This window comes from Leptonychotes weddellii, chromosome 1 (genome assembly GCF_054177405.1).
Source record: "Leptonychotes weddellii isolate Sample4059 chromosome 1, ASM5417740v2, whole genome shotgun sequence".
Lineage (NCBI taxonomy): Eukaryota > Metazoa > Chordata > Mammalia > Carnivora > Phocidae > Leptonychotes > Leptonychotes weddellii.
Genome location: NC_138369.1, coordinates 157,736,658 through 157,759,157, shown reverse-complemented (window position 1 = coordinate 157,759,157; position 22,500 = coordinate 157,736,658). Strand labels below are relative to the sequence as shown.

Below are 22,500 nucleotides of genomic sequence, written 5' to 3'. Positions count from 1 at the left end.
CACAATGGACACTGTGACTAAAATGGGAGTTTCAAGGAGGCAGGATGATGACGGAAGTCAGGCCTCAGTTTCCTTCCGTGTGTTTGTCCTGAACTTGCCAGGAGCGGCAGCGAGGACCTCCAGTGCCTCCTAGGGATACAGCAGAGCTGTCCTTCCCAGTCTCACCCAGCTCAAGAGACGGGCCCTCCCGCCCTTTCTCCTCTTTTATTGTTTCAGGTTAGTGCTCATTTTGAGAGGTCTTTGCAATTGAGAATGAATTACTCTAAGCAGACACTATATAAATAAATCAAGCAATCATTATTTATTTTGTAACAACAACAAAATATCAAGTTCACCATTCAGCAAGGTTTTTCAGTTAGTGATATTTTTATTTTGTTAAAGCTCAACTGCTCCATTTTCCTACACACGCGTGCGCGCACACACACACACACACACACACACTTTTTGTAATAACACTTGGGCACTGAGATCAATGCATAGACCTATTTGAAGCCAATGTTTCTGTAAGAGGGCAATCAGATTCATTATGTTTTCTCAACTGAGAAGCCCTATTCAATCCCTGTAAGAATATATACTGGGACAAGAGGTAATTGATGTGATATTGTGCCAAATAAAGTACAAATATTTCCTACCAACTGTTTGCCTAAAAGCTGCCAAACACCTAAAGAGGACTTTCCTAACTCCGCCAAGACACACACTTAAAGTATGACCATTATTCCATTATTAGCTGACACTCTATCTTTGTCCAAAGATTTACGGGGGAAATATATTCTGCAATCAAACATAACTCAGTTTTAAATTCCTTTGTAACACTGTGGCACTTGTGTAGCCTGTAAAAACTTCATGCCATAAATTAGACCCTTTATTTAATACAGCTGGTTAGCAGCTCCTGCATAAAGTATCACTGCCATGACCACCACCGTTGTCCATAGCATTGAGTAGCTACTTTGTCCAAGACACCCTGGTTTTGCCAGATAAACAAACGTCCAGAAAACAAAGTTTCTGGATAAAAACCCGAGGTTGGTTCTCTATGTGCCAAATGAGTGGAAACTTATTTAAGGAAGAGAGAGAAGGCACGTGTCTGATCATTTAGCACCTTGCATAAAGCCCTGAGCCACAAATCATTCATACACATTATCACAGAATCTTTACAATAACCCTGGGAAGTGTATATCAATAAACACATATTACAGTCGAAGTTGAGTTCAGAAAGATTTAAGTATTTAATCCAAGATCATGTTGTAGTCAGACATAGTAAGGCCCATACTGGAACCCCAAAATGAACAGAATCCAATGACTGCATTATCCAAATCTGCGTTACTTTGGCAATTATACAAAATTACCAGTAACTCTCTTCACCAGACATGGGAATCTCAATTTATTATACCTCTCTTAAGGATATTATTTTCCAAAATTTTAATTACATTTTGGTAGATCTCCTTTCAACCACATCCAAGGTTATGTGTGTTTATCAAAAATCGACTAATTTGCAACTAGAAACAACTATGGCAAAGTTCTATCACAAATGGAAAGTAAATAATACACTTGAAATCACAGAACTCTACTGAGAAAAGATCTTAACAGTCACTTAATTCAACCCCCTTATTTTATAAATAAGGAAACTATAACCAAAGATTTCACAGTTAATGCTCATAAATTCTATATTGAGAACTTTTTTGTTTTCTCATCTGGGATAAATGAATGGTATGAACTTGATTCACCTAATTCAGTCACATCATTCAATTCATATTTATTCTTGATTTTCTAGGCAGAAACGCATTATGTTGAGTACTCGGGAAAATGATGTGAGAAAACTAGATACGATATATGTAGTCTTAGACAGGGAGAGATGAAAATTAAAGAGCCTGCTGCATTTGCCTGCACTACCCTGAGACACTAAACTGACAAAGTCCTAAAAATCCTAGTCTCTACCTAGCACTCTGCTTTTCATTCCGCTCATGGCAGTACTCTTGCTTCTCACTGAACACTCTAAGCTCAGTCGTTCCACAGGACCTTTGTACTTGGTGTCCCCGCTGCCTCAAATAACTTCCCCCTTGATGTTCATATGATGAGGAACACTCTTATTTCCTTCAGGTCCGTGGCCACATGTAACAGCATCTATCATCACCCAAAGTAAAACAACACCTAGCATTTCATTATTTACTTATTACCTGTCTCTTCCACTAAAAAGTTTCATGAATGTAGAGGCTTAGACTCTCAAGTTCACGGATATAGTCCCACTACCTAGAACACAGTGGGACCTTAATATTTGCTGCTTATGTCAATGAATGAAACAGGAGGTAGACTTGAAGGCCAAATTTCAGATAATCCCAAGAAAATTGTAATAACAGTTACTGAAACATTACCATTATCTGTCTTTTCTACTTGGACACTGGACATCAGTCCAAAGAGCTCTATTCAGTTGCACAGATAATGGGAAAAACACTGGATTGTAGAGTTTTTGCATATACACAATACCTCACTTGCAACTATCCTGGTTATAATGCTATAGATAGTCACTCACATTTAACTATAATTTTGGGCTCTTATTTCTATATTCCAGATTAAATGATTACTAGGTTGTATATGCCACTATGCCAAAAAAAAGTAGGCATTATATTTAATATTCTCCTAGGACAGATTATCTTGATATGATTTATTATTGATATATCAGACTACTTTATTAAAGCCAGCTAATATACTGAAGTTTTCCTATTTTTCTCCTTAAACACATACTAAAAGTATTTACCACATGCTATCAAATAGAATATTGGTTGATTCCACAATCATCTTAGGCTTCCAAGGACTAAGTTCTCAGTTTTGTGGGAAGTCCGTAACGTTTACTAATCAAATAAGCAATCATGCTTCCCAATTATTTCTGTCAAGGTCTCCATCATTTGGGTTTGTATTCCACCTTCCTCTTTAGAGTCACTGCTATCTTAGTGCTGTTCATATGTACTAAAAAGAAGAAAGAAGGAAGGCAGGAAGGCAGGCTGGCAATCAGGTCAGGCCCAGCAATTTCATATAGCCATGATCTCTCCCACAACAGAGCAGAAGCATTCCTCTGGTACTGAGAGGGAATGACTATGTATCACCTCTTACCTGCCCTCTACCATAGGTTACCTACCACAGGGAGCCTGCCTTTCCTCATCATAGGATCGCCTGGGGCACTTGTTAAGATGTGATTCCCAGAGCTTCCCTTTGGAGACTCTGATTTACTGGGTCCAAGTTAGGGGCCTGCAATCTTTGCTTTTAACAGCACTAGATTAATGACTGTAAACCTTGAGCCTGTATCTGAGGGCTGGTTAAAAGACAATTTGCTCTACCCTTGAGTTTCTGATTCAGTAGTTCTGGGGCGCAGCCCACGACTTTGCATTTCTAACAGGCTCCCATGTGATGCCCATGTTCCTGGTACTGGAAACCACACTTTGAGAATGATTTTACTAGAGGCTTCTTATAACCAGGTGAGTTCAAAAGAAACACCCATAACACAATTCTCTAAAACTATCGTTGAAATGATATATGCATTTTCCCCTAACCCTGTAATTTGCCCATTTAAGATGTCACCCAGCGATTTCCTGTGAGCCAGGAATCAGACTCAAACACACCTCTGACCTCTATAGAGCAGGAAATACAGAAGTGGATGGCCAATCGACTGCTTTACTTTTACAAGGTAAAAACAATAGTCTAAACTATGTAGACACAGTCAATAATGTCTGGATTGTCAACTCAAAGAGTTCATACCACAACAAAGCAGGACAGAGAAAACTATCAAGAGAACACAGAAGGCTTTCAAAGTTTGTACTCCCGGGTCAGACTCAGATTTCTGCTATGTCACCACGTAGCACCTAGTGGAATGAGCAAGAGCTAATTTTTAAAAGCTGATCCAGGCACACCTATTATTTAGAGATCCAAATTGGGCCACTGGGGCTTTAAGGAATGGCGCTTCACAGCTCGGTCCTGCCACTATAAACTCAGGCCGGTTGCATCACTACTTTCCATGAGGAATTTAAGGGGTGTGACTGCATCCTTTCCAACCCTGCATTCCACATGTGACAAAACTGATCCAGCTGTTTGTCTGAAAGAAATTCCTTGCTGTCCTTAAAAATTAAAAAGCAAGTGGATATCCGTCCTCCAGGGGCAAGTCTCCAGCTGGAACCTGGTACAGGCAGTTGCGAAACACAGACAGTGCCCTGGAGAGCATCTGCTTTTGAATTCTTACCTCGCCATAGGGGGGTTAGCCCCATCTTGCTTTTTGAAATGGCAGATTCTGGATGGAGGGTGCTGGCTTGGCCCAAAGCTCTTGAGAAGTGTTCATCCACTACTGACCCAATGTCTCCCTGGAAATAAGTGAAAAGGACACAGCGAGAGTTAAGGTACTCCATCTCGGCAGGCTGGTCTTTCTCCTCCTCCTCCTCCTCCTCCTCCTCATCCTCCTCCTCCTCTTGTTTGCTGGGAAGGGTGACTTCCAGAGAGTCCTGCATCTTGCTGTATACCGCTAACTTCTTCTGGGATGGAATAAACAAAACACGGTATCAAAGACAGTTTGTAAAAAAGCATTAACTACTTAACTTTTCACTTAAAAAAAATCTAAATATTAACATATGTTTGCAAACTGATTCTTTGTCTGCTGTACTTCATCTTCCCCCTCCCCAAACCAGTCTTCTCCTTCCCACCCTGAAAAAATAAGTCTGTTATTTCCAATTTGGCAAAAAAAAAAAAAAAAAAGTAAATTATCATTACCAGACGATATATTTTCAGAGTGTAAAAGACAGGTTTGTTTGGTTTCTCTTTTTCATAATCTAAACATACCAAAAGGAGGACGGCTTTAAAAACGGGACAGATTCTTTCCAATTTTTCATCAGTTCTCTATTTTAAAGCTTCAATGTACACCAACATTACAGTTTGGGACACAGAGGAATGGGGGACAGGAGGGGGTGCCTGGGGGGAGGGGTGGAGAAGAAAGGAGCTTTCCATAAATGAAATAAACTAAAATAAAAACAGGAACGTAGCATCTTATAAAAGGATTTGGCAGATGTGCCCAACTCATTTCTCAAAAATCAAACTAAAATGACAAACTAAGTCTGTGTGAAGATCCATTTTGCATGGAACATATTTGCAGATGTTGCACTTGCCCCCATTATCATAGGGGGGAGCACAGATGATATTCTGGCTTACTGAAAATAATAGCCGGTGCTACCAATGGCTAGGGCGGCTTGCAAATAAAGATGAGAGAGTTTTGGTAATTTTAAAACATGCTTAAAACATATGCTCAATATGCTTAATGGTCAATATATATTACACCAGGCACTCTTACAAAACTTGAACTTACTACCTCCCTTAGTTGTTATAATTCTACATCATGGTTATTATCACGGTCCATATTTTAAAGATGAAGAAACAAAGGCACAGAGAAATGAAGTCACTTGCCAAAGGTCACAGAGGATGAGAGTGGTGGAGCTAGAATGCATAGTAAGAACATGCAGGTATATTTATGTGTGTTTAGAAGGGCAGGGGAGGGGTATCTAGGGAGGGGGGGGGAATCACCAAAATGGTATGTTAATGTTTTCTGGCTGGTAAGTTCTGTAGTTGTTATTTCTACTTTTTCAATATTTCCAAATGTTTTTCATTGAGTACATATGATTTTTGTAAGCAACAACTTCAATGTGAATTATATATATATAAGATATATATAATGCTAAAGATAGTTGTAAAACTTATTATCCTAATGATGAAATGAGCTCTCTCACTCATATACCTGCAAAACCTGTTTCTTTGTTATACCATTTTTATGTCAGAAAAAAAAATGCATGCTGGAAAATGAATGTGAGTCAAAAAAAAGAAATCATTCTAGAATACTCGTAAGCACATAGTTTTGCAAATGTTATCAAAACACATAGCCCAGACTCGTGGTTCTAATGTAATTACTAGCTTCAAAAATCTATAGCCCTAAATTATAAATGCATCATTCAATAAATTGAACACTTTCCCCCAGCAATGAATATGTTGTTCTTGAGTGAGGTGGGCCCTGAAATGTTCAGGCATATTATGAGCTGTTGGTTATTATGTAGGAGCTGTTATTTATAAGTCTATGTATTACTTTATATTTAAAATCTGTGTCAATATGGTTATCGCTTGCTGATGAGTAGATAATTCATTCCCGTGAGTGAATATGCCTTGCTGATGAATAGGCGATTGTAAAGACCGCACGGTTATATTTCTTACAGTCTGTTTTGCACAGGTTTGAACATGTTTATATTTAACTTCAATAGTAAAAACACCACGGTAACAAAGGTTATGTGTAAAATAAGGGGACTGAACTAAATGGCCTCTAAAGTTACTCCTGACTTTAAATTCCATTAAAAAATAAACAAATACTACAATTTATTAGTCAAATCACAGTACTATTTCTCTGTGTGCATGTGTATTTTTCTGAAGTTATGCCATGAAGCATACACACACACACTCTCTGCCAGGTACTCCAGTGTATTAAAAAGAAGCACTGTTTTTATATAGGAAAGCTGTTAAAACTGATCTAGGGAGTGACTTCACTGTCCACTGGTGTTCATTACTATCTCTGAAACTGAGCTTTTTTTCCTGTTAATGTCTAGTTCAGCATCAGTTTGTGAGAGTCAGGTTTAGCATCTAATTGTTTCATTTGTTTAATTTTAACATTTATTCTTTAAAGGAAAGGGCCCTGGGCTGTGCTAATTATCCAAAGAAAGGCAATGTTTTATTTTATCCCAATTAGCAAATAATTGTTAGATGAAATAAAATTAAAGTTTTATATATATGTAAAAGATTTACGACTGCAAATCCTGATATAAAGATAGCGGAGTATTAGGACCAATAATAGCAGTACTAAAATATCTTAATTTATTAATTAATGGCAGTTGAATTTAATCTATAGATTTTCAATTTATTTAAGATCACACAAGTTTCTAAACATTGTAAAATTTCATGTTACTCTTTTTTACCAAGTGTTGAATCGTTGAATACAAATAAATTAATCTAAAATTTACATATGAAAAATTCTATATGAAATGGGGAAAAAGTGAACAAAATCTGCCATTGTAACAAAATGCCTTTTATTAGTCTATTTTCTAAAAATCATTCTTCTGTTTATGGTTGCATTTATTCCCTATATCCTTTACATTTCATACATATGTAATATATGTCTGTGTATGCATAAATATATATTATTTCCTTTGATAGGCAAACACCGGTGATTTTATAAAAATATATGTACTGACTCTATTTAAATACAACTTTCTGAATGAATATAAGATATGCTTTTTTTTTTTTCTCTCCCAGCTCTTTAAGACAGGTCTTCTATTAATTCTATACATCTGCTTGGAGACTATCAAATAAATAAAATGGAAAGAGAGCCTATGATACACCTACCAATAGGCAGGACATAAGGCATATCTATCATTCTCTTGTACTTTTTTCAGATTAAGGTGAGTCAATTTTCACAAATTATAGTGAACCAACTTAAATATTTACATTTAACACACATGCACACATTCACACATACGCACACGCGCACGCGTGAACACACATGATTAACTTCACAATCAATACCACTGGTTAAAATAAGAATTCTGAAGTATCCAAATGGCCTGAAACCTTCCTAAAATGCACTGAATTTGCCTATTTTTAAATGTTTTTACTGAAGAACAATATAAACAGAAAAGGTTACATATCATAAATGTATAGGTCGTAAACTTGATAAACTGAGTATGTCAATGCAACTAGTAACAGACCACAGACTAGAATATCCTCACTGCTTCCTTCAAGACACTACCTCCTCAACAGCAACCACTAATCAGACTTCTATCAACGTAGACAGCCAAAACTGTCTTGTACTTTATATGAATGGACTCACACAGCATGTACCCTTTTGTGTCTGGCTTCTTTCACTCAATACCGTGTTCATGAGATTCATGCATATTGTTGCATGCAGTTTTAGACTGTTCATTCTCATTACTGTGTAGTACTACATTCATCTATTCTACCACTCACGGGCATTTGGCCAGTTTTCCAGATTTGGGCTATTACAAAAGAGTACTCCTATGAACAGTGAGCATGTATTTTAATGAACATATGTCTGCATTTCTTTGGGGTATATATTGAAGAGAAGATTGCTGGGTCATAGGGTATGTATGGATGTGGTTCAGCCCTAACAGATATTGCCGGTTTTCTCAAGTAATTTTCACCAACTTACACATGGACGGCCAGTTTACGAGAGTTCCTGTTGCTCCATATCCCTCTCAAGCCTTGGTACTGGATGTCTTTTTTCAGTTTTGCTCTCCTGGTAAATATCCCAATTTTTTTAACTTTTTTTTCATTGAGGTGAAATTCACATAAAATTAACCTTTTGAAAGTGAATGATTCTGTGGCATTTAGTACATTGAGAATGTTGTGCAACTACCATCTCTATCTAGTCCAAAACATTTCGTCAACCCAAAGGGAAATTTTGTACCTATGAAGTATTAATTCCCTATTCTCTGATTCCTCCCCACCAGTTCATGATAACCACCAATCCGCATTCTGTCTCTAGGAATTTATCTATCCTGGATATTTCCTATAAATTAAATCATACATATGTGACTTTTTTGCTTCTAGATTCTTTCTCTTAGCATGTTTGCAAGGTTCATTCACACTGAACCAGTACTTCATTCTTTTTAAAGCTGAGTAATATTCCATTAGATCTATATACCACAATTTGTTTATCCACGTATCCACAGATGGACATTTGACTCACATCCACCTTCTGGCTACTGCAGATAATGCTGTTCTGAATGTGTGTATACATGTATTGGGTTGCACATCTCTTTTCAAATCTCTTGGGTAGGCATGTATGATCATTGGGTCATATGGTAACACTAAGCTTAACTTATTAGGGAACTGCCAAACTGTTTCCACAGCAGCTGAACCATTTTAGATTCCCACCAGCAATGTACTTGGTGTCCAATTTGTCCACATCCCTTGGCAGAAAAAAACACTTATTATTTTCTGGATTTTAAAAGAATTATTATTACAGCTATAGCCATCCTAGTGGGTATGAAGTGGTACCTCACTGTGGTTTTGATTTGCATTTCCCTAATGACTAATGATGTTGAACAATTTGCATACATTTAAAAAATATTAAGTGTGAGCACAAAGAAAACAGGAACAGAATTTAAACAGCAATTGACTCATACGCTGACAATCACACCATCTTAATATTCTCCTCCATAGACTCTTAAGCCTTAGCTACTTTTCGATATCTGTGCTTTGGTGAGTGTAAATCAATTCTTTGCCTATTTTTAACTAAGTAAATTATTCATGTGTACTTTTGCCATATTCTGTCTTCACTTGGTGTTTGCTCCTTGGAATGAAACTTGCCTGGTGTTACATTCTTTCTTGAGAATAATATATAACATTCAAAATGTTGAGAATAAATCTCAAATCATCAGAACCTAGATTTCCTGAATTGAGGTCAAAGGGCAATCTAGTCAATATATTTTTTTTTCAAGATGCACAATCACTTCCTACAAATATCCAAATCTCAGATAAGTTTATGCTTTTCTTGGGAGACTGAAGAATTGTTAACCAAAATAAAGACATCATCAAAAGGGACTTCAACACCTACAAATGGGTTTATTTAGTGCCCATTAACTGGCTCATCCCCATTTCAGAGTAATGACAATTTTCCCCCAGGCGAAATGACCCTGTGTTAGGTGAAACAATGACTGAGTTAGCAGCCACAGAGTGAAAACTAACTCACGAGAAGAGGTTCAAGCAGCGTAGGAAGGAGTAGGCCCAGGCAGCGCAGACCATACCCAGCCACCTCACAGCCTGCCACAAGGCAGGATAGGAACAAACTCTCACAGGAATGTGCAGGGGAAAGGATTTGTCTGACAAGAGAGACTTCCATGTCAGGAGCCAAATACCACTAACTCCCCAAGGCTTAAGCTTACAAAATGCCAAATGATTACTGTGCATATGTGGAAACTTCTTTTCCTAAAAAAAAAACAAAAGTATTTTAATGAAACATTGGATATTTGGAAACAGCTTTGTCTTTTTTTTTTTTTCGTTCTTTTTTCTTTTTCTTTTCTTTTTCCCAATTTCTACTGGCTCTCTTCTCTAAATGCAATGATTCTTTTATGTTCAAAAAACATGGTTGGCGCCTATAAGAAAGGACCACTAGCCTGGAGTAAATGTTTCAAATTCCCTATGTTTCAAAGTGTAAAGTCCATAAGAGCAGCTGACTGCTCCTTGGTCATATTTTTCTGAATTTACTTGGTAACAGATTTTTAAAAATATCTCAGACAGACTTGAAATTTTGATCCTTAGCCTGTTTGGAAAAGGAGGAGTAATCAGGTTAAGGGAGGGTAGGTCAGGATGAAGAGCTACACCACAGACCTTTTACATATCATATTTTGCTTCCCTCTCTCAAACACACACACACAAATATTTTGTCCAAATATTTGTTTCCAATTTCCATATGCAAAAACTGATTTGCTTGGCTAGGATCATTGAACTAGTAAATGGCAGAGACAGGATTAGAACCTATTTCCGTCTGAGTACAAAGCATGCGCCAAGAAAACAGACTGAAGGAAATGAGTCTCTATATATTTATTTTAATTGAATAAATAAAAAGAAGCCCACAATCAGCAAAGCATCAAATGGCATCCCATAACTAAGGAAAGTCAAAGTTACTTATAACATTAAAAAAATAGAGATGTAAACATATATCAGAGTTATGGCTATTAAATCATGCAGCGCTCTTTAAAGTAGATATACATCTATATAAAACTGAAGTCTATATCTAAAAAGGTATTGTCCCCTTGGCAAGTCAGATACATAATACAATTGCCTACCACTTTTCTGGAAATCCTATTTTGAAAATGTGAGCAGAGCCAATTTTGTGAGACATAGTCATAACTCGAGATTCTGTGTTTGTTTGTTTTGTTTTGTTTTTATTTTTCTTAACAGTCGGGAGGAACAAACCAAAAATAATACTAACTCGATCTGCTATTTTTGAGCACACTTGCCTCTCAGTGATTCTGGTCATTATCAAAAATCAAACTCATCCCCTCCAAGGATGAAAACTTCCCAGTTTTGAGCATGTTCCAAAAAAATGTGCCACATACTTAGAGAGAATTTCAAAATTTGCATTCCCAAAATATTTTAAGCAATGATCACATCATAAGGGTATGTGTTCTCTCTCAAACTGACTACTTTGAATGAAACAAGTTTCCAAGATGTGAATTTCTGATATGTCTTTATAATCCTATTACTAGACATAGGGTATGACTTCATTTTTAAAAATTCATCTGTTATTCATCAAATCGCCAATTAATTCTTCTTTTCTATCAGTAATTGTGCAAAGACATGGAGCCACAAAGATGAAAGTCATAGCCCATCATTAAACTCAAGCTGCTCATAGTTAGTTGGAAGGCCAATAGTAAATAAAGAGAACCTCACAGTTTATCCCTATGGCTAATTGTCCAATTTCTCCAAGGAGCTAATACTTAAAAATTTTAAAATAAGAAAAGCAAGAAGGTAACATTAGGTAAATTATTGTTTCCTTGTTTCCAAAGAAGTCCAGACGGGAAGGGACCACGATAGAAAGAGAATGGGAATAGGAATGAGGATTTGACCAAAATGAGTCCATGAGTCTGGGTAAAGTCACCAAACCATCTGGCCTTCAGCTTCCTCTTCTGAAAATGAGGAATTTTGAGACTTGATTATATCAGAGGTCTCATCCAACTCTATATCCTAATAAGCAGCATGCTAGAGCTCTAGACAAATTCACACTTAATTTTGTTTCTTACGTTGGCCGCCTCTTCTGATTTTGTAGGACACCAGCCAAAAATACCCTACAGACCATTGAAGACTAATTCATTCCTAGAGACGGGTCATCTAGCCCAATTCCTAAGAGTTACCTTTGGTATCTCCTTTATCTATCTTCATAGTAACAAGAAAGGATGCATCCTTCAACCACCTCGCCCTTCGCTCTACCCACCGAGGACAAGTGTTTTGGCAGACTAAAACATTAGAGTTCTAAGAGAAAAGGACACCTGTTTACTTTAGGTCATTCTTCCTTTCTTTTCTTCCTTTTTCTTCCCCTCTACTAAAGCACAAGATGAATGAAAAATAGTTCGGTTACCCCAGGTCAGACCACACTTTTAAATTATTGGCATAAATCTGGTATCCACTGAGATATCTATAAATATGGCATATATGACTCATTTTAGCAGCAGATGTTTGGGTCTACTGGTTCAAGGCACTGTCGGGTCTTCCTAAATGAATAGTTAAAGCAGAAAACCAGCTGCTTAAAGAGGTGCTTTTTGAAGGATTTGGGGCAGAGTTTTGCCCAAAATTATTTCCTTCACTGTGTCTGCCAGAACCTGAAATTCAAGTATCAGACAGCTTTTGTTTCTTAAATGAAAATATTTTTCTGGAGATAATACCTTAAATTATTATCTATTACTGGATGAATTAGTTTGGGATTTTTTTTTTAAAAAGCTAGCTGGAAACAGGGCCTATGGGAATGGGATCCAACTTTACCACCCAAGTTTTAAAATGACAGACAGGAAGTCTGATGCACAAGTTTGCTTTAGGCTCTGCCCTGAGCATCCTGAGCATAATATTTTTAGTCTCATTGAACATTCCCTTTGCACAGAAGGGTAACAAGACAGAAATATATATACTACCCAAAGGGATCAGCTCAGCATCTTAGCTGCAATAACCCAGAGTCACTGTGCACAATGGCAAGCTTCTTCCCTCTGAACACCCTTATTTCCTTTGGTGTGGCACATGTCCCTGCCATCCCCAACTTCATGGGATGGGAGACTTTATTAAGTGCGAGGTGAACTAAAACTTCCTTGCATTTGTCCAAAACAAAGAGTGTCTTCTTGTCCTGGCATTTGGTTTCCTGGTGAACAAATCTCCACCATGCATGATTTTACTGATTCCAAGCCTTCCCTTTCTATCGTTATTGTAATCTCTCTTCTGGTTGACTGCCAGAGACAACAGTTTAGTTTAGTTATTTTAAAGTTTAATTTTTTTTTCTCCAGCTTTGAATTTTCTGGCTGGAAAGTTATTGGGAGCATAAAACTCTGGGGCACTTTAAGCTTCTAAGTCTCTGCAGTCAAGTTAATTTGTGTAGTGTGGAATTATAGGGGCTGTTCTTTCTCAAAGAAGTCCTGTATGAATTCTTATAAGTCCACTTAAGTCCTTGCTTACAGTTGCAAGAAAATTGGATCCTCCACCTTAAATAAGTTGGCTGTATATTGAGACTATTTAGGATATAATTGTGTTCTTTCCGTTTAATGAATCTAAACTTACATTGGAATAACAGTAATATATGAGGCACTTAAAGCTGACTGTTAATACCACTTCCTGAAGATTATTTTAAAATAAATAAACGTTCATTTGCTAAGTGGATATTCTGCCTCATCAACGAAGGATGCAGAATGGATAGCAAAAGTCATTAGCATAATACAAATGCTTTCAAAAGGACTTTGGAATGCCTAAACTAAAAAAGTACACTACCAAGGACTTGGAAAGAATTTCAAGCTCCAAGGCCAAAGAATCTACTGCATATTAATCTTCTTTATCAAAAAGTTGATTTGGAGCACTAAAGACAAAAATAAGCCTATTGTGCAATAGCAAAAAGAAAAAAAAAGGAAAAAGCTTCGGAGACTGCATGGGATGGTGGAAAGATGCTACGTTGGGGAGCATGGCTTCTGATGGTCCTAATTTTGTCACCAATTAGCTTTGAAATCTTTGACTAGCCACTTCAGCCCTGTGAGCATCCATTCTCCCATTTGCAAAAGGAGGGATTGAAGTATGTTTTTTCAGGGTGTTTATTAGAGAGCATTCTATGACCTAACCAAGGCGCCAAAGTCCAGAGAAATAGTTTGGAAAAAACAAACAAACAAACAAACTCCTTACAAACTTATAACTGGAGTTCTGCCTCCTAGGAGCACTTAATTCTTTTAGGTGAAAGCATGCAGGCAGATTCGCCCAGCTGTCCCCCTTGAAGAGGACTGAGTAAATATGCTCTAACTTATATGAAACCCGGAGTGTAATTGTTAAAAGCCCCTATGCACAATTAGAAAACTGGCGATCTTTTTTTTTTTTTTTTCCTGCTTTCACCACCTCATCTATAAACGACACGATTCTGAAAGCTTTACGTAATTTTCTAGTGTTGACATTATGAGTAAATGGAGGGGGGAGGCAGATTTAGACAATAACAGACTGTCTACATTGAAGATGAGAAGTCCCCCAGGTATGAAGGGAATCTATGATTTCATGTCATTTCCCTCAATTTTTCCTGACACATATTTGGAAATTTGTTTTTCTTAGTTCCTACTGTCACTGTTAGAATGCAAGCACATTCCTTTCTGGACACGTTCTGCAGTGTCATCGTGCCTCCGGAGCATGGGCTGAGAGACTGAGTCAAGAGTTCTCTTGAGGAGATGTTAAAGAGATGGTGGGCATGTGGACCAGGGAGCTTAGCATCTCTCAGCAAATCCTGGCTGGATAAAGCACACTGGAAGATTTACTCACAGCCAAGCAACTTCTAGGAATTAATGTCAGGGACTATAAAATTTACTCTGCAGACATATTTACAAATTATTTTGATTCACATAGTGCCGCCCAATATATATGCAGTTAACTGTGTTTTTAAGACACCAACCTATTACCCACGTACAATGCATAATATGCTTGACGAAAATCTGAATTTAAAATTTCAAGTGCACATCCGTGTTTTTAAGGATAAAGCAGAGTACACATGCCTGGAGGATGATATTCTATTATTTCAAAAATAATTTTCGGCTATATGATCATACATGGAGAGGAAAAATACACCTTTGGATAAAATCCATCATAATAGACCATTATGCTATACTAACTTACAAGGACTTCTGAGCTATATGGATTTGAGGGCTCAAAGATACACCACTACAACTGATTACAGAAGCAATACAAAGCTGAAAAGCTTGGTTTTTTTTCTAACATTTTATCAATGACCGTGAAACTTTCTTTATAACTCTATCACTTTTTCTGCTTTTCTTTTTTTGTGCTCAACAAATCAATTTTTCAAATGCAGTAGGAGTGGTAGCCTTTATTTTTGTCTCCCAGGCAAGATGCTATTAGGGGTCACTTCCCATGGATGGAGAAAACAATCTTCATGGATAATAATGATAAAACCTTATGGAATGTAAAAAACAACCAAAATATGTATTCTCGGATGACTGCATTAGGGCCAGCCAAGTCAATATTAGTCCCACTTCACCCACGCACCACATAGTCTAAAAATGCTGTCAGCCTGATAAGAATTTCCTGATTTACTTTTTTCCAATAGAAAATATAGGTCATCAAAATAAACTCCTGACAGTAAAAGAACAGTAGTTACACTATCAAGTCTCTTTATTTCGCTAGCCAGTTATAGTCTATTTCTTTACTTAACAACATCAGAAAAAGTAACCTCCAACAAGCCATTTTAGTAAAAGTAACATGAAAATTTCCAAGCACACCTCTCAGCTAAGTTCTTAAAGTTGACTCAGCCAATTATCTACTTGAACGATACCTACGGAACCCTATAGTGTAGTGAAGGTGACATTTACTACTATGTGCAACTTGTCAATGTGGACAATTCAGGTGAAAAGAAACCTCATTCTTCAGTTTGTTGATGGTTTCAGCAAAAGAATGATATTTGGGGTTTGAGTTGCAGCACTATTACACAAGTTAGAGTACTAGAGTTATTTCTTACTGAAAACTGAATTTTATGATCAGTAATTTATAATTTTTCTGATACTGAATTTTATTTTCTAGTTCAAGAGTATTATAAGCCTAACCTCCACCACAGATTCATATATTAATGGAATTATTTTCACAGTTCTATAGAACAAAACCCTATTCATAACTTCTATAGTTCAAGTTATTTTTTAAGGGGAAAAATACTTTCCTGTATGCTTAGTAATTCTGAGTCTGTTGCTTGTCCACATTCCAATTGACAATTGAGAGCCTCCACAGTCTCTGAGATGGAGGAAAGGAAGGGAGGAAATAGGGTGGTTCATCTGGGACTGAGTGTTTATAAAACACATAAAAATGATATCCAGTATCTCTTTGCCTCACTTGTCTAATTTGTACCAATTGGTTTTCTCCATTACTTATATCTTCTATATTTAAAATCAAAGAAAAGCAAACAGCATAACCAAGAGGTTTTAAATCTATCACCATTGACCACAAATTACAAAATGCTTTCCCATTCTCTTTCCTAAAAGTAATCTTGTTTTCAAATGCTAAAGCTCCTGAATATTAAAAAATAAATAAATAAATGATAGCAATAAAATGGGGTTCCTTTCTCTTTTGCCCTACTTGGTCCTGTTAAGCTTATATTGTTCTGCAGATAACTCTGGGGCATGTGCTCCAGAATCAGCTGAATTTTACAGTCCCTAAATTCTACACTGAAGTTATGATTTCTTTCCGAAGGGTAGCCTTACAAATCTAGCAAAGAAACAGGTAAAGGGAATACAGAAATCAAAATTAATTATGTAAATTATAATAAAGAGCCAAACCCTCAAGACCACAATAAAACATATGGTTCCTAAGAAATTTTTAAAAACCCAATCAATAAATTCTGTGGATGGTAATTTCCGGAGTGCATAAATTGTATTTTTTAAATCTCACCAACTCAACCCTAATTCCCTAATTCCCAGAGTCTGAGGACCTTACTTTGGTACAAGCTAGTGCCACATACTCACATATGTGTTCCCTGTAGCACTAACTAAGGCCTGACACACATTCTGTTGGTGTCCAGAGAGGACTGTCCAGGGGTACCTAGTGCTAAATTCCCCCACACCCTACTCTCCCTTCTAAAGGAACTGTATCATCTCCCTGGTTCCAGAACCCTTTTTATCCACAGCATTCTCGGTCACTCTCAGCTTGATGAAGACCCAGCATCCAGTGATCCAAGGTTATACCTCTTGAGCGGGGAAACACTTCCACTAGGCTGAACTATAACATCTCTGTGCTTTGATGGAATTAAAAATGAATGAGGAAGTTTGGGATCAATTCCTGCCCTCTAAGTCACAGTCATAAGAAGACAGACTCTACAGAGAAGTTCTAGTAACATTTGACAGACGTTACACTAGACGCCTGTTCCATAAAAGTTCCAGAAAGGTCATTCCATGAGCTCTCTGTCCAGGTAGCCTCCCCTATGTCGGCGACACATTTTATCCTCTTAATCAAGAGAACCCTGAAACACTCCACCTTTCCAAAGAAAACAAAATATTTGATTTAAAAGGAAGTTTACTCACATACTCCTAAGACAGATGCCCTTGGTGAGTGTCAGAGAACTGAGCCCAAAGAGCTAAGGTGGCTATGAGGAGCAGCCTCTGAGCTCCGGTGACAACAGCTCAACGAAGCCCCCAGCCAGGTAATGCCTCACACCGAATCCCCACCCGTCCACCAGGCTGCTTGTCCCTTCCCGAAGCCTTTTTTTCCTCTCTGCTCAAGGGCGCTCCCGCAGGTCCCAGAGCATCCTCCGCGCCGCCCGTCCCGGCGGGACGTCGCCCGAGTCCCAGACAGATACTCTCGGTGCCCCTCGCCCCCGCCCCCGGAGGGCTGCCCGGTCGGTGACTCACCTGCTGGCCAGGTTGGGGCGCCGGGTGGTAGTAAGCTGTGGGGCAGGTTGCAGCTGCCACAGGGTTGGGCAGATACTGGGGCGCTCCATACGGCTGGGGGTGATACATCACCTCCGCACAACTCATGGCAGCCGGGGCAGCGGCGGCCCCCGAGCTGCCGCCGCCGCTCTACGCGCTCGGGCGACGGGCGCCGCCGCCACCGCCGCAGCTGCCTCCTCTGTCGCTGCTCCAGCTGCTACTGCGGCGAAGGCGGGTCCTCGGCGGCCGCGGGCTCCGCGCGGGGCGCGGGCTCGGGAGGGGTTGGCAATCAGTGGGGGCCCATGCGCGGGCACCTTCATCTTCAGCCCCTCCGAGTGTCCCCTTGCCTGGGCTTATATAGCGGCTCCGGGACGCAGCGGCCCGCCGCGCGGCGGGGGCATGACAGTGCCCGGCTCCGGCGAGGACAGCGGCGCCCACCGCAGCGCCAGCCGCAGCCGCAGCCCCGGCCGGGTTGGGCAGCCCTGGGGAGCCGGGGCTCTGGTTTGCATATACACAGTGCAAGCCCGGGGCTCGTCCTATCACCGGAGCTCGCGCCTGGGCGAGGACCGGGAGGCGGGGGCAGAGGGAGGGGGGCGCTGGGGAGGAGGGGGAGCACTTCGCCGCTCCAGGCTCTGACGCCGAGCTCTGCAAAGTTCCTCCAACTCGGTCCGCGGCGGGCGGGTCGCCCAGCGGGGGACCCCGGGGAAGGCCGGCTGCGGATTGGAGCGAAGTTTGAAGCCCTCTCCGCCTTCCGGCAGTGGGATGATGGTGGGAGGGGAACGGTATGCGAGAGGCTCCGCGCCCTCGGAGCTCAGGCTTTCCACCCCGTCTCTGTCACCTGGCTATCAGGGCGGGGGCTGCCCAACCCCAGGGAGCTTCTGGGGGGAAACACCAACGCAGAGGCCAGGGCTAAACGAAGGCCAAGTGTGCAAAGAGGTAAAACAGAACAGGCACAAAATAAACTGGGATTAGCCTTTACGTTAAATATAACCGTAAGTGAAAGTTAACTTTATTACAAGTGCGCACATGCCAAGAATGCAACACAGTTTTCTACCAGTGATCTCCGCTTTAAGTTTACACCTTCATGATAAGAAATTGTTGTGGGACGTCAACCTTTTCTGGCTCTTCCTGCCTGGTTTCCATGGAGTAATAGACAATAACAACTGATTAAACCTATTCAGCTATTAAAGGTTTATCTACTGGCAAGTGGCTTATAATCCTCTCCTCTTTGTAGGAATATAACTGTATTTTTATATAATCAGGTAAAGTAGAAAATAATTATAATTACTTCATAAATAAGCAAACTCTTTGAACTTTAACAGGTATATCTCTCCCCTTCTATTTAGGGATTCTCTTTTATGACACAGAACAGTTTCTTTGTTTTCACAGAGACTACCCTTTGTCTGAGGAAAAGTCGATCTGGATGTCACATGCACTGATGTTGTTATGGATTGAATTGTGTTCCCCCAAAATTCATATGTTTGAAGTCTAACCCCCACTGTGACTGTGTTTGGAGACAGGGCCTATCAGGAGGGAATTAAGATTAAGTGAGGTCCTAACAGTGGGATCCTAATCTAGGACTGGTGTCCTTATAAAAGAGGAAGTGACACAGAATCCCTGTCTGCGCTGGCACAGAGGGAAGCCTTTGGGACAGCCAGTGAGAAAGTGCAGTCTGCAAGCCGGGAAGAAACTAGAAACTAACCTTGAGGGCAACCTGATATTGGACTTTTATTTATTTATTTTTTTAAGATTTTATTCATTCACTTGACAGAGAGAGAGCACAAGCAGGGGAAGAGGGAGAGGCAGGCTTTCTGCTGAGCAGGGATCCCCATGTGGGGCTCAATCCCGGGACCCCAGGATCATGACCAGAGCCAAAGGCAGACGCTTAACTATCTGAGCGACCCAGGAGCCCCATATTGGACTTTTAGCCTCCAAAGATGTCAGAAAGTAAATTTCTGTTGTTCAAGGCACCCAGTCCTGTGGTTTTGTTATGGCAGCCCTAGCAGACTAACAGAGATGTACAGTATTAATATAATGCTAATCTTGATATGAATGTGTATGTGTGCATATATAACTACACAGACACATTTACATAAATACATATATATTCACACATATACACACTTATACACTCAAATACATGAACTATAGTAATTGACAGGAACTCTTTGCTACTCCTAACAACTCCTATTCACTCATTCATTCTTTCATCCATTGAATATTAAAAGTATATTTATTAAGGGCTTTTTGTAATGAAGAAGTATTCCTATCAATAAGGCATATGAACTTATTTGAAATGTTGTCATTGTCTTTTCACAAACTGACATCCTCTGGTCATCCTTTCCTGTGTTCCAGATTCACCTATTTGGCTTCTATCTAGATGGTTCCATATAGATGTTCCATAGGGACCTCAGTCATGATAGCACTAATATTTTCCCACAGCCCCAACCTGAGTCCACTCGATCCCAACTTTACACTTCTACTGACTCTCTTCCCTCGTCTATTTATCTCTGCTGCTATAACCCTTAGTTCACGCAGCATCTTTAACCCAGACTCCTGAAGGAGGCTTCTACCTGATTTCCAGGCCCCAAGTAGAACCCTCTTCTGATCCATGCTTCACACAATTTATCTCTTACTGTTTTCTGTCCCAGCCACTGCAAATCCAACAGAGTAATAATGTTTTGTCCCTCTTTAAAAAAGAACTTTTACCATAGCTCCCCACAATCCCAACTTTTTAACCTTCAAATTCTGGTCCCTGCCTATGTCACCATCTTCTGTAACTGTCCATTCAGCCACGTGAATTGAGACCTCCCTTTCCAGGAAAGAGCATGGTGTCTCCTATGACCTTCCCTTTTCATGCATGACCAGAACTTCTGCACCAAAACACTCTACCTTTTTCACTTGCTAATTCCTTTTTGTTCTTCAGAGGATCGTCTTCCAAAACATCCACTGAAGACCAGCTTTGACACCTCTACTCTCAGCAATGCCAGCACCCTATGAATCTTGCTCTAACCATACCAATTACGTGATTTGAAATTGTCTATTTGCTTTTTCCCCCCAACATGACCATGGCCACTTGAGAACAGGGACTGTGATTTTTTATCTGTGAATCTCAATCATAAATGCCTGGCTTAATAAGCATTCATTGAATAAAGTATTTTAAAAAGGAGAAAAAATTCTTCAAGGAGCTTACAAACTCATGGAGGATCCAAGCACATCAGTGAAGGTCAGAACATGGAACATGCTTTTAGATCCTGTATCAGGATTTCTACTGTATGTTATTTTTTTTCCAAAGATTTTATTTATTTATCTGACAGAGAGAGAAAGAGAGACGGCGAGAGAGGGAACACAAGCAGGGGGAGTGAGAGAGGGAGAAGCAGGCTTCCTGAGGAACAGGGAGCCCGATGCGGGGCTCGATCCCAGCACCCTGGGATCATGACCTGAGCCGAAGGCAGATGCTTAACAACTGAGCCACCCAGGCGCCCCTCTACTGTATGTTAGAATGAGAAGATCTCTTGCGATACGAGAAACTTTTAGACCTGGAGTGGAATGTGACTAAATTAGGCCAAAAAGTTAGTTTGCAAGGGCACCCTTTCCTCTAGAGCAAGCCTCCTGTTTTAAACTCTTAACACTTCCAACTGTATCTTCAAATAACTTAATTATCTGTAGCTCATTGTTTTTAATATAATTACATGTTCAATATATCTCCTCCACTAGATTTGCAGAGAGCATTTATATCTTGTATATTTAACATTTAGAAGATGTTCAGTATATATCTGTTGACTTAGAAAATAAAGCCAAAACTAAATCCAAAATATCCATACCTGCAATTTCTGAATCTTCCTTGTTCCCCATATGGCCTTTAGTATGTTGCAAATATTTATTATATGACAAACATGTAGTACTTGGATACTAATAAGCCACGGACTCAAAAGTCTAGAGGTGCTTGGCAAAATCTTTCTATAATGAAGTATCTTTGTTTTGATACCTTCCTTCATTTCTAAATTGTACTGATGGGGAAAAAATGAGAGACTAGCAAAAAATTCTGCCCAGAATTAGAATCTAGAAGAAGTATGGACTGGACAGAGAGGGAAGATAACTTGTCAAGGGCTGGAGTCTTTGTTTGATCATTAATAGAACGTAAGATAATTCCTGTCAGGAACGTACCTGACTTCCCAGGTAGATGTTCAGGGTTTTAGAGTAGAAAAGAATCAGAAAGATCATCTAGTCTAAAACATCTTTCAGTGATAAGCAAACACGTGGTCTGATTCACGTCTCCTACAGAACTGGAGGCACACTAAAAGCAAAATCCCAAGTCTCTTGATTCTTGGTTCCATTCTCTCCCTATCACCCTATGCTAAGGCTATATAAACAAGCTCATATGTATATTTATATGTATACATACCGTATCTATCCATGCCTATATACACACACACACACATATGTATATATGCATGCATATTCATATATATCCGTTTAAACATATACATACATGAAAGAAAGAAGAGGTTTTAGATTAGATCGTTCTTTGGTCATCTTGGAGTTTCAGAAAGGGGTGGGGAAGAAAAAATGTAGGCCAATTGCATTTAACAGTAGTGAGTCACACAGATCAGAGAATGAGATCTGATCACTGGTGTACTTGTTGTCATGTCTATTATGTGGAGGTGTCACACTTACTTGGAATAAAATAATAATGAAATGGAACTTGATTATTTGTACTTTGAGCTAAAGTTCCTGAAATTTTACCCTTTTATCCTTTCTTTTCCTTCTCTCAAACTGTCCCACCTCCCTTCTGGTTCAGCTCTGATGTGGAACTAGATCTTACCCATTG

The 22,500-nt window shown here is 39.3% G+C and overlaps 1 protein-coding gene and 1 long non-coding RNA gene across 5 annotated transcripts in view; one reads left to right on the top strand and one right to left on the bottom strand.

Moving 5' to 3' along the window:
* The window catches only part of VGLL3 (vestigial like family member 3), a 48,797-nt gene extending 30,376 nt beyond the window's left edge, over positions 1-18,421 (bottom strand). Inside the window, exons 1-2 of one of the 4 annotated variants that reach the window (XM_031041734.2) lie at positions 17,652-18,421; positions 4,223-4,505 (exon numbers count right to left, since the gene is read on the bottom strand). In XM_031041734.2, coding sequence (XP_030897594.1) covers positions 4,223-4,505; positions 17,652-17,777 — 409 coding nt within the window. In that variant the 5' untranslated portion in view covers positions 17,778-18,421. Of the gene's footprint in view, positions 1-4,222; positions 4,509-17,324; positions 17,481-17,651 lie in introns of those variants that run through there. The other 3 variants (XM_006727002.3, XM_031041770.2, XM_081798594.1) reach the window with 3 other exon arrangements.
* LOC145716197 (uncharacterized) overlaps positions 17,340-22,500 on the top strand; it is a 63,980-nt gene continuing 58,819 nt past the window's right edge. Inside the window, exon 1 of the long non-coding RNA XR_014138700.1 lies at positions 17,340-17,443. This is a non-coding gene — a long non-coding RNA (uncharacterized LOC145716197). The remainder of the gene's footprint in view (positions 17,444-22,500) is intronic.